The sequence below is a fragment of the Aptenodytes forsteri genome, unplaced genomic scaffold (assembly GCF_000699145.1).
Source record: "Aptenodytes forsteri isolate BGI_AS27 unplaced genomic scaffold, ASM69914v1 Scaffold300, whole genome shotgun sequence".
In the NCBI taxonomy this organism is placed as follows: domain Eukaryota; kingdom Metazoa; phylum Chordata; class Aves; order Sphenisciformes; family Spheniscidae; genus Aptenodytes; species Aptenodytes forsteri.
In genome coordinates, this window is record NW_008794176.1 from 251,236 (window position 1) to 264,033 (window position 12,798).

Consider the following 12,798-nt stretch of genomic DNA (forward strand, 5'->3'; position numbering starts at 1 on the left):
TTCATAGAAACATGGCAACTGAAGTCCCCAAAAGTTCTTCCTGCATGGAGCTGTGCCCAGATTTGATCAGAGCAAGCACGTCCTAGAGCATACAGTGATGGAACATATTCTATGTCACATCTGTAAGGGTAATTTTCTCTAACAGTTCTACAAGGCTCCAGATATCAGAGCTAAGAGCAAGACGACAACATTTCTCCTCTCACTGAGCACCTGCTGGTGCATGAGCAATATGGAAGGGAAGCAGGAAGCAGTGGTTTTTGCGAGCAGTGGTAATTAGGAGTAGACACAGCCTCCTCCTGGCTGGGAGTGGGGTTGGGAGTAGGATTTACAGCAAATACAGGTACAGAACCAGGAGAGATGTGTGATAGAGAATCAGAGAGGACAAAGCAAAAACTCTGAAAAAACTATGGCACACTGTGTTACCTAAACTAGAAAGGAGCCCCAGATCCCTGAATTTCATCATTCCTCTACTCTCAGCAAGTACAGGTGTTTTCTGGTGGCCTATTGTGAGATAACTTTCTATTGCTACATGCTATTTCACTGACTCATGGGGCAGAGGTTTTGCCATCAGTCTAAAGCTACTAATACAGAATTTAAACATTTGCTTTTTTCTAAAGAAAGAAGGGTGTTTCACAAAAACAAATGCATGTTAAAATACTACTCAGATTACAAAGTAAACACACAAAAGTCAGGAAATGTCACATGCAAATACACCCTGTCACATTAATTCTTTGTTCTTCTTTTTAATGTAGTTATTTTGGTACAATTTTAGATAACAGAATAACATGCTATTTGCTACAGGATCTAGAGCTGTTGCCCGTAGGACAGATGCCTCCTTTTTTTGTGAAAATTGGAAGATGTACTGAACAAAGAAAAGACTTTCACAAAAAGTGAAGATGATCTTGCATTCCTAGAATGGTCAGATAACATGCAGAAGAACAGGATTTTGCCCCTTATGTTGCCACAGGGCTCTTGTACTATGCTAAGCAGGTCATCCATACAAACATGCATAGCTGGCCTCAAAGAATAGCCTTCTATTTTGATGTTCAGATCCACAAAACACTGCAGTTGGGATTTAGACACCTTCACTCCTCTGCTAGCTCATCCTGTAATCCTCATACTCCTAGAGTACCTTAAATTCTGACCTGAAAGTCAGTGTAAGTTCAAAAGTTCTTCACTTGTTACAATAATGAGCAGTTACAACCATAGTTTGTGCCTGCTGTCTTGGGATCTGCAGGTTTTCCATTACTTAACCCCTCAGAAGATGCTGGTGTAGAAGACTTTTGCAAAGCTCACCTAAGGAGGAATCTTCAGCAAAAGAGCCAGGGGAACCTTTAAAACACAGCCAGAGGATGATCAGTGCCCCTAGTCCCAGCTTAGTGACCACAGCTCAGTGATTAGAGCATATGCATGTCTTCTATTACCTCTTCTGCCTCTTGAGGCAGTTCAATTTGTATCAAGAGAACTCATTATTTATCAAATCAGAGAAAAGAGATTACACTAGATACAAAGACGTTCTCCCTTGATGAGGATCTGGCTTTGAATTCTTAGGGCTCGTGAGTCTGAATTTAATGCAGTGCCCTCTCTTTTGTCACTAATATAACCTGATTTTCAAAAGATATCAAAAGACAATACATGATTTATAACAGCAATTTTCCCTCTTGCATGACTTACCTGTTGTGGATATCCTGTCCAGCACTCTCTGTGGTCCCAAAGCCAAGGCTTCTGGAAAGAAAATGCAACATGAATGTGAGAATGGCAGAGGAATTCTCTTATCAACTGTCTAACTCCTTTAGTTTGTTACTGCTACAGACTTTGTTGCGTTTTATTACAGGCAGAGCTGGTCACACTGTCTGGAATTCAGTTGCCAAGAGATTTCCACTACAAGAACTTGCAGTTGCTTGAGACATTGCCAATTTGTGGCTATTGTGCTGAAATTTCATGTGCTGTTTAGCCCAGTCCCAAATAAAATAGCTCAGGGAAGATTTCTACCAACTTGTTGCAGCCTTCTACAAGTTTGGGTGGTGATGGTTATGTTTTGAATATATTAAAATATTCTTACAACTATTTGATTAAGAATCTCTGTGGTTTGGACAACAACACTTAAACATGGTAAAGAGGCTGAAAACTTGTGTGTCAGGAACGTGTTTCTTCCTCTAATGGTGAGGATCATGCTTCAGTCTGTTAAGTAATGAACCTGTGAAAAGATGAAGTGTGAAAAGATTCACACTTAATAGAAAATTGGTAGTTTAGAACTTGGCAGCTTCGAAACTTTCATAGAAACATGGCAACTGAAGTCCCCAAAAGTTCTTCCTGCATGGAGCTGTGCCCAGATTTGATCAGAGCAAGCATGTCCTAGAGCATACAGTGATGGAACATATTCTATGTCACATCTGTAAGGGTAATTTTCTCTAACAGTTCTACAAGGCTCCAGATATCAGAGCTAAGAGCAAGAAGACAACATTTCTCCTTCTCTCACTGAGCACCTGCTGGTGCATGAGCAATATGGAAGGGAAGCAGGAAGCAGTGGTTTTTGCGAGCAGTGGTAATTAGGAGTAGACACAGCCTCCTCCTGGCTGGGAGTGGTTGGGAGTAGGATTTATAGCAAATACAGGTATAGAACCAGGAGAGATGTGTGATAGAGAAAAAGAGAGGACAAAGCAAAAACTCTGAAAAAACTATGGCACACTGTGTTACCTAAACTAGAAAGGAGCCCCAGATCCCTGAATTTCATCATTCCTCTACTCTCAGCAAGTAAAGCTGTTTTCTGGTGGCCTATTGTGAGATAACTTTCCATTGCTATTTCACTGAGTCATGGGGCAGAGGTTTTTGCCACCAGCCTAAAGCTACTAATACAGAATTTAAACATTTGCTTTTTTCTAAAGAAAGAAGGGTGTTTCACAAAAACAAATGCATGTTAAAATACTACTCAGATTACAAAGTAAACACGCAAAAGTCAGGAAATGTCACATGCAAATACGCCCTGTCACATTAATTCTTTGTCCTTCTTTTTAATGTAGTCATTTTGGTACAATTTTAGATAACAGAATAACATGCTATTTGCTGCAGGATCTAGAGCTGTTGCCCATAGGACAGATGCCTCCTTTTTTTGTGAAAACTGGAAGATGTGTACTGAATAAAGAAAAGACTTTCATGAAAAGTGAAGATGATCTTTCATTCCTAGAATGGTCAGATAACATGCAGAAGAACAGGATTTTGCCCCTTCTGTTGCCACAGGGCTCTTGTACTATGCTAAGCAGGTCATCCATACAAACACGCATAGTTGGCCTCAAAGAATAGCCTTCTATTTTGATGTTCAGATCCACAAAACACTGCAGTTGGGATTTAGACACCTTCTCTCCTCTGCTGGGTCATCCTGTAATCCTCATACTCCTAGGGTACCTTATACTGACTTTCAAGTCAGAATATAAGTCCAAAAGTTCTTCACTTGTTACAATAATGACCAGTTACAACCATAGTTTGTGCCTGCTGTCTTGGGATCTGCAGGTTTTCCATTACTTAACCCCTCAGAAGATGCTGGTGTAGAAGACTTTTGCAAAGCTCACCTAAGGAATCGGACTCAGCAAAAGAGCCAGAGGAACATTTAAAACACAGCCAGAGGATGACCGGTGCCCCTTGTCCCAGCTCAGCGAACACAGCTCAGTGATTAGAGCATATGCATGGTTACCTCTTCTGCCTCAAAGATTCAAACCTGTATCATTCAAGTCTCAGTCTTCTGTTGAGGCAGTTCTGTTTATATCAAGAGAACTCATTATTTATCAAATCAGAGAAAAGGCAGAGGCATGAGCCTGAACCTCTCACACCTTGGGTAAGGAAAAGAAAATTAATAAATGATTAAATTGCAGTCCATGCTCCAAAGGAAGCCTGAGTTTTTTTACCTTAAACAGGTATTGGATACAACACACAAACAGGCCCTGCAGCTTCCATCTCAGGTAAGTGTTCTATCTCCTGCCCCACAGAAATTTATTTTTACCCAGTCCTAATTGTCTTCTGCTTTGCCAGAAGAAGAGGAAACCTCTTGGTTTTGAGTTGGAGTTTTTAAAATAAGCATGGTCCAATATGTTTGTGGTCTCATTAAGTGTGCTGTGCAGAGGATACACACTGACCTGGTGGGAAAACCTCTATAAGAAGGTCTGAAAGGACATGTTTGACAACAAAATCTGCCATTCTTGCAGGCACTGGCTAGGTAGAACAGCAGGTGGCACTGCTGGTGTACTCACATCTGCACTTGGCCTTGTTAAACCTCATGAGGTTCACACAGGCCCACTTCTCCAGCTTGTCCAGGTCCCTCTGGATGGCATCCCGTCCCTCCGGCGTGCCGACCGCACCACTCAGCTTGGTGTCATCTGCAAACTTGCTGAGGGTGCACTCGAACCCACTGTCTATGTCATTGCATGTCACTAGCACATTCAACAGACTTCACAAAGAGCAATTCTTCTGCTTTAGAGATGGCAGAAAATACGAGAATCCTGCTGACTAAAATCACTCAGATAATCATCCCAAACCTTCCCAGCACTAGCAGATGCATTTGTAAAAGTCAAACAATGCCAATCTCTCTTTCTAGGCTTTTGGAGATTAGGCATGCTAAATTCATGATCATGTAAAGTAATTAATTACTGTCATGTTTGGTCTCAGTCAAGAGCTGGTAATGATTTACCCACATTAAACCCACACAGAGGTACCTATGAACTGTTTGCCAAGTTCAGTGGACAGAGGCAGGTCACACTGAATATACACACATATAGTAAGGAATGAGGGGAATTTCTCCCCAACAGAATAAACAAGCTGATAAACTAAACTCAGGAAATCTTCAAAGGAGTAAAACTGTCTAAACCAGTCCTTGAATTTCCAAAAATCTCCATAACAAATCAGAAGTAACTACATTTTGAGAGAGAGAGAGACTCCACCTGTCAATGAAACCCCCAGGAGCGCCAAGAGAGATATAAACTGTACAAAGCTACTACATCACATTGGAAAGACATTCTTTCTACAGACTGCAAATGGTGACAGAGGGCAGGTGGAAGGACACCATCCCCAGTGAGTTGAGTCAGAAAAATATTTACTGTTTACTATTTACTGTTACTATTTACTGTAAGTCAGCTGAGTGCAGGGAGAACTAGATTTCATCTTGATGGAAGCAGATTAAGCGTGGTTGCTTTACAACTCCTTGTTCACAGATTTTGTAACTATTTCTAACTGCAACTATCTGGAATATTATAAATAAATAATACACATCCTTTTTTTTTTTTTCTTTTTCAATTAGGGTTTTTAGGCAGGGGTTTTGAATTAGAGGTTGAGTGCTAAATGGAGCATGAGGTGATTAGCTCAAAGTTGATGCCTACCCTATGGATATACACTTTTAGACAGATGAATAGCACTGCAGGTATTTAATGATTTCTTTCACCTCTGTGGCTTTCCTGGGAGAACCTACTTCCTTACACAAATAGCAGAGCAGCCACTCATAAGTAAAGCATTTCAACCAAATTCAGGAGAATCCTTCTTTTCTGTGGAAAACTCAGCCAGGACTAACATTCACAGAACTGGCTGATGTGAGATTTATTTTGTGCCTCCACATAATAAGGAGGATTTCCACACAGCTGTTTCCAGGAAGAATTTTGCTCTTTGGAAAACACAAGCTTTCACATAGGCCCCTTTTTCTGCCACTATAAAAGGATGCTGGCTTTTGACTTTCAGGATGCTGAAGTCAATTGACAGCAGAACACAATCTAGCCCGCTGCCTGTGACTTTTTAAAGCAACAGCGTGCAGAACGGTTGCAGAAAAGATGCTGCAGAAGGAATCAGCTTGCGGTGAAGCAAAGGGAAGTCATGGGAAAGGCAACAGAAAGGCTGACTGTTTTGGAGGCACCGAAAGCAAAGCAGCAAGGAGCAGTAAGATGCGAAACAATAGGGAGTTTTTCAGGTACAATTGTGTTTCAAAGCACAATGCCAGTCTTACAAAGTCAGAAACAGAGGCCCTATAAGGAATAAACATGAGACAGGAGTAAAAGGAGACTTGGGAGTGAAAATAAAGGGGAAAAGCAAGGAATGTTTCAGTAACAGAGAAGCAGCAGAGAGTTGCAGAAGAATCAGGTGGGGCAGGGAAGACCCAGGATGCTCTCTGCGCAGGGTGGAGGGCAAGTGGGGAGGCGGCGGAGCTGGGATGCTCTCTGCATAGGGTGGAGGGCAGGCGGGGAGGCAGCGGAGCTGGGATGCTCTCTGCGTAGGGTGGAGGGCAGGCGGGGAGGCAGTGAGCTGCCCGCGGAGCTCAGCTCTGGTGAAGGGCCCCTGCTGCTCATGGCTTGTGCTCCTGCTCACCAGGCCTCGCAAAACTTCTTCGTCAGGCTGGGTCGGTCTGTGTTCCTCCGGTGCCGGAACCACCTCTCCACCTTCCTCACCGGCAGGTCGCACTGTTTGGCTAAACTGATCAGCTCACCCTGGAAAACAGGTGAGGCAGCAGGGTTCAGATCCGGGTTCGAAGGTCAGAAGGGGTGATATGGGCATCTCGTCTGACCCACCAGAGAGCCCAGCTGGAGGCTGCTGGCAAGCCCAATCTGTTCAAACTAAGGCATCTTTCAGAAAGCTGTCTTAGTCTAAAGACCTCAGATAGTAGAAAATCTTTCCATTCCCCCTGTAAGCAACTGGTTATTCATGTTAAATGTTGAAACTTTACGTTTTTTATGTGAACTTTCCCAGTTTCTACTTTCAAACTCTGGTGTCATCTCCTCACAGAAGTTTGTTGTCGAATCACTTCCTCACCTTGTCTTCAGGGACTGCATCCCTTAAATCTATCACTCCAAGAAAGAGTTACTGCAGCTTAAATAATTGCTAAAGTTCTGCACCGAATCTTGTCATGCCTTTCAGCATTCTGATGCAGTATCAGCCAATAACCTGACTGACGTCATGAGCAGATGCAACACCATTTTCCTACTGGATATTATCCTGTTGTGGTAAACCTGTAAGGGATAATTTTTCAATAGATTACCCACAGAAATCCTGCAATTACCTTCCTTCTTGTCCTTAGGCTCTTAAGAGTTCAGCATGTGACGTGAAAAATGTTTGTCATGTTTTATATTCCTTCTGGAAGTGTCACCATGGATAGCCTTATTTTTTAAGTAAAGCAATAGTTTTTCATGGAATGCATTTACGTTAATGGTATCGTCTGAGAGTGACTTATATTGTCTGAGCATGTTGTACAAAGGTATGCTCATTACCAATTTTCAGATTTGCTTCTTTCCACTCTTACTTAGCGACTTCTGTTCCTGTGGTGGAGACAAATGGAGACACTGATTTATATTCTCCAGCTGCTCCATAATATGGAATTCCTCCCAAGGAGAAGGCTGCTGAGAACAGCAAAATCTCATCTTGTATTGGACAAGTAAAAACTGACTCATAAGCAGGTGTCTGAGAGCTGATGGGAGAGGGAGGAAGCTAGAAGACTGGCTGAGGTGTAACCAGTGAACAGAGAGAGCAAGGCAGCAGCCCGTTGCACCATTCTTGCTCCATGTCAGGAGTCTTGTGGTGAGGATATGCTCCAGTATCACAGATTCTCTGGGATAAAAGTGCCAGCTTCAATGTGGGTGCAGGGAGACCTGTGGGGAAATCCTGCTTGCAAAGCTAGGCCTTGAGTTAGATCTCTGTGACAGGAGTCACTGAGAAATGTGCGGATTTCAGACAGACAGGCAAGAGGAAGGTCAGGGACCACCATACTGGCAAGTGTTCCTGAGAACACTCCTTCCCACTGCTGGGGAGAAAGGCTGGCTGCGCAACCCAGATGAATGCCTGCATTTTAGTTTTAGCCACCATTCTTTTACTTTTAACTTGGTACTGAATGTCCTGGGGCTCCACGTGCCCCACTGCAGTATGAACCATGCCGCAACAGCCTTGTCAAGGCAGCAACGTGTTCGCACTAGGACTGCTCCTTGGGACTGGAACCCCAGCCCCCTGCTCATACATCCTTGGTAAGGGTTAACAGCTATGGCTTGAAGGACAAGAAAGCCTGCAAAAAGGAGCTGAAAGAAAATCTGATTCCTTTCCCTACCACAGGGGTCACATCCAGGGACTTCACTGACAAGTTTAAACCCTAATACTGCCTGACAATTCACAATCCTGCCACTGGCAGCAGCCATTATAAATCTGGATTATTCGCTTGCAGAGACAGCCATGATACCTATCATTGATCTCTGGTTTGCTTGCAGCTTACGCAGAGTACCACATTGATGATAAGGCCTAAATGTTGTTCACTGCTCGATCTAGAACACTGAACATACATGACATCCACTTGAACTAAGGACTCGGCTCAGGATCAAGAGGGAAGCTCTATCAGATGTGTGGTATTAACGCAGAAGAAATGTCCTGCTGAAACAAGAGGCCACTTGGTCTTTACTGGAGTAACTTACCTCCATTTTTCCTAATGCAAATCAAACATTGGTTGTAAAATAAGGACATAGCAACTAGAAACCTAGTCACAAGGAATGCATATTTACGCTAGCTGTGCATCTTCAGTCTTTCACAGTGGAACAATGCAAAGAACAAAAATCTGCATAAATAGAAAAAAGTTATCAAGGGGTAACAAAACTGAGCTCAACAATTCAACTCCTCCACTACCAACACTCTCCTCTCCCTTGGCAGTAGGAAACAGCCTCATCAATGGTGTGAAGTGAGGTCCTGCATGGACACTGCACAAACAGGAAACTTGGCAAATCAATGTTTTTAAAAAAGGCCCAAATTAACTGCATCCTCCTTGAATTTCTGGAGAATTAGTTGTTCCTTATTAATCACTACCTTTTACACACTGCCACTGGCATGCAATTAGTCTCATTAGAAAAAAGAGCAGACTGTCTGCCTAGAAGCACTTTTCAGCACTGTTGCTGAACACCAAACACGCAAAATCTCTGGAAAACCTTATCTCTGCATTTTGGAGTAGAATTTTTTTGCTTAAGGTGCTAACAGCTTCCCTGAACAGTTATTGGGTTATCAACTGTAAACCGGTGTTGAGGGTATGAGCTGACGAGTACCATGCAGAGGAACGAGCGCTGAGACCCAAGCCTGCTCTGCCTGGTCAGTCTTCATGCTGTTCAGGCAGGTCCTCTGATCAGTTAACCCTAATGATTCAGGCACAGAACAAGATTTCTTTTTTTTTCTTTTTTTTTACTTTGCAGCAAAGGCTGCGGAAGCTACTTCACTATGTAGGTGTTTAAAGATGTTTTACTTAAAAATAGTATGGGATATATTTATGACTGTCATTATATGGTGTGGTTGCCTGTGGTCTCTTCTAGCCATACAGCCTATACTCCATATGTGCATGTGCTTAGGGACTATTCTAGACCAAGCATCCTTCCAGAAGGGTCTTTTGGAAGTTTTCTTTTCAAGAACCTGTTTCTTAATTTAATTAACAGGTATCAAAAGAGCAATTTTAAACAGACCACCTACCTAAGGAATGTTGTAACTTCTATTACATTAAGGCACAAAACACAAAATGGTTACACATATTGCTCACTCATGTAACAGCTGATTTCCACCTTTCTTTTGCACAGCTAGCCCACCAGCCTGTATATCACTTGTTCTTTTTCATCATCTCTGGAAATTCCTTTGACATCACTGGCTACAGGAATGTTCAAAGATGTACCAAGACGAATGAAAAAGATGTGTTTCTACCATGAGAGAAGAGCCAGGGGTAAGTGTGCTTGCTAGCTACTTTCCAACAAGACACATAGTTAACGCAAAAGCTATGTGTAAGCGTTGATTAGTTTCAGTGAAATTCAGCAGCACCCTGGCATTGCTGCAGCCGGCAGACTGCTGGATGGCAGAGGAATGTAGCCATCATCGGGAATTTTGGTTTTTAGCTCTGATTGCTCTTAAGATATGTTTCAGTTATATCTTACGATTTGTTTAATATCAAAGGGGTTAGCAGTGACATTAGACCAGCAGGTCCTGTGTTAAGAACAATGACACAGTATTTCAATGGTATCTGTAACTATACTGAAATTGAGAAAACATTTACCTTAAACTCTGCACTAGGTCTTGGTTCTTATAGTAAGTGGTTCCTTGAAGCGGGCCTGATCTTTCTTTTTTAAAGGTAAGTCATTCGATACAAGCTCCTCTGAAGAGGAAGATGTAATCAAGTTCTGTTGTTGAAGAACCACCTTATTGCAGCTTCTTATCAGTCCACACTGGGAACTGAAAGGTCTGAAATTTTCCAGACAGATTAAAAGAAAAGAGAATGTTTCTGCCAGGTGTCAGGGCAGCTTGCCAACAAGTATTTTACTGAAAAACTATTTAAACTATCCTGACTGATTTCTTAATTTTGTTTGATCCCAATTTTCTCTCTCTTTCCTGCTGGTTTGTTATGGTCATAGCACAAAATCTCACTATAACAGAAAGAAGCCAGTTGCAGTTGATGAAGACAGGGTGTAATTAACCAAAGTTACAATTCCTTTGTTGTTGAGGCTTTGGGTTTAACCATGAATTATGGGACCAGTCCTACTTTTATGATCATCATTGGGAAATCAAGCCCTGAAATTCTTCCTAAGAGACGTTTGTACATGTTGGATGTACGCTCTGACTCAGTTTTCAGTTAAATCTTGTTCCAAGCACAACCCTAAGAGCATGATGCTTGTACTGATTTCAACATCACAGATTCATCGTCTCAGTTGCAGGGACGATCTCATCATGGCAGTTTATCAGCCCTCTGGAAGACAGAAGGAGAAGGTCTGAGGACTAAACTGTACCACTCGCCACAGCTAGGTAAGGCAAGGTACAGTCAGTGAGATGATTCTCATCTCAAGCCTCCTTCTTCATCAGTGAGCTTCTCTCACTTCACGGTTTACATGGAAAAGTTCACACTAAGGCATTTTATTCAGTAATCACCAAAGAACAAACTGTCTTGTGCGAAACCTGCTGAAGTTGAAACTAAATGGATTAATCATGAAACGGCACAAATTGATACTCCCCCACCTTGCAAAAGTGGGCTACATGCCTTCTGCAGAGGCTTTCAGAGTTAGCGTGAGATACAAGAAACAATTTAACTTTGGGGGGCACGGTTGAGGTGGGTTTTTTTCCCACAAATGTTTTTGAATTTATAAGGGTGCCACTCTGCAAATAGCTTCTAGTACTAAGAAATGCAGAACCAGTGACAGCAGCAACCAGAACTTCTATTCTTTGAACTGCACAAGGCTATCCCTATGCTCCTGGAATAGCCTCTACCTTCTCTTGCTTACAGGAGAATGCTTCACATCAGTTAAACTGACTGCTCCGTTTGATACAAGATCTCAAGTCACTACAGTGATACTGTCCAAATTGAGTCAAGTCAGTTCACAGTTTTCAATTAAATACTACAACGTGTCCCACATCTTTGAACAAAAAAACCTGCCTATAGGACCTAACAGAAGTTGTTTTCAGATACTTCCTGATTATTGATCAGCAACAAAAGTCTGTGCAAAATGAATTTCAGAAAGATACATTTCAAAATAAAATACTTGAAAAGGGTGTCCTATCTTTCTTGTGGTTCTGAGTTCAAGCATCTGTTTCCTGCAAATCAACAGTATCCCTTTCTTTTAATGTACAACACATGGCTCACATACTGTCACAACCCTCCTAAGAAGAGACCTCATCTTTCTGACTAAAATCCTCCTCTAGTGCAATTTGGGAACTATTTGGATTCAAATTCACTGACATTGGCTTTCAGTTCCCCAACATCCAAAAATCATGGGTCAAATCCAAAAATCAGATGATTAAATTGGATGTAAATTCTGTTTTACAACTTTCTGCTTTACTATCCCTCAAAGCACTTCAGTTTCCACATTTTCCTAACCATACAGGTAAGAAAACACTTTGCGTAGAAGCTGTGGTCCTGTCATAATCATAGCACTCCAAGAATTTGATTTTTACAGTCTCAAACGTTATAGGACTAGAAGAGAAGCTGACATCCCTGCTTGCAGCTTGCAGTCAAGGGAAAAGTTCTGCTAAGGTATACAGGTGCTTAAAATCACACTCCAAGTTATGGGTGCAGGACATACCTCCTACTCACAAGCACAATCTGGAAACATCAAAGGGGAGAGGTTCCCAACTTCTAGATCCTCTCTTTTGTCAGGACATCATTACTTACCTCCCCCAGCACCTGCTTCAGTATTGTGGCAAAGAATAGGAGCACAGCAGCCGTAACAAGCTTTCTGCTCTCCAGCACTGAATGCCCCGTTTTCCCACCTTCCCCAGAGCAAACTGGCTCACAGAAGAGTTGCTTCACCGAGGTGTGAGCTGTTTCTTCTCCTCCAGGGCTGCACCCACAACCTCCTCAGCTCTCCCAGGCCCCAGCCAGCTACTGCATGTCCTCTTCCCACAGCCACCACCCAATCCACAGAATAACTGGTTGTTAAAAGGATATCGCTGTCTCAGTTTTTCCCAGTTCAGCCAGCAAGTTCCAAGGAGAGGAAAATCCATGCTTGACGAAGCGGGGTCTTTCCCAGGTTTAATCTCCAGACCAAGAAGATGGAACCACCGGCCCAAGCACAGTGGCTGATGCAGTTACTGAATGAGGGATTGCAGAAAATCCTCTGGGCTTCTCCTGCCTCTTAGTATTTTCCTGGAGTTCTGACACAGATAAATGACATGAACACATTACAGCATTTCTGAAATCCCAGAGCAGGCACCACCAGGAACACAGACTGTATCTAGAGAAAAAAGCGCTTTGCACCCGATGCACAGTTGCAAGTAACAGGTGAGGGTATCATAGAATCATAGAATCATTGAGGTTGGAAAAGACGTCTAAGATCATCGAGTCCA

The 12,798-nt window shown here is 42.5% G+C and overlaps 1 protein-coding gene across 1 annotated transcript in view; it reads right to left on the reverse strand.

Annotated features, from left to right (window-relative positions):
* LOC103903198 (ceramide synthase 4-like) overlaps positions 1-12,798 on the reverse strand; it is a 42,022-nt gene that overhangs the window by 11,760 nt on the left and 17,464 nt on the right. Inside the window, 3 exon segments of the mRNA XM_019473372.1 lie at positions 1,675-1,787; positions 4,289-4,296; positions 6,337-6,572. Coding sequence (XP_019328917.1) covers positions 1,675-1,787; positions 4,289-4,296; positions 6,337-6,572 — 357 coding nt within the window.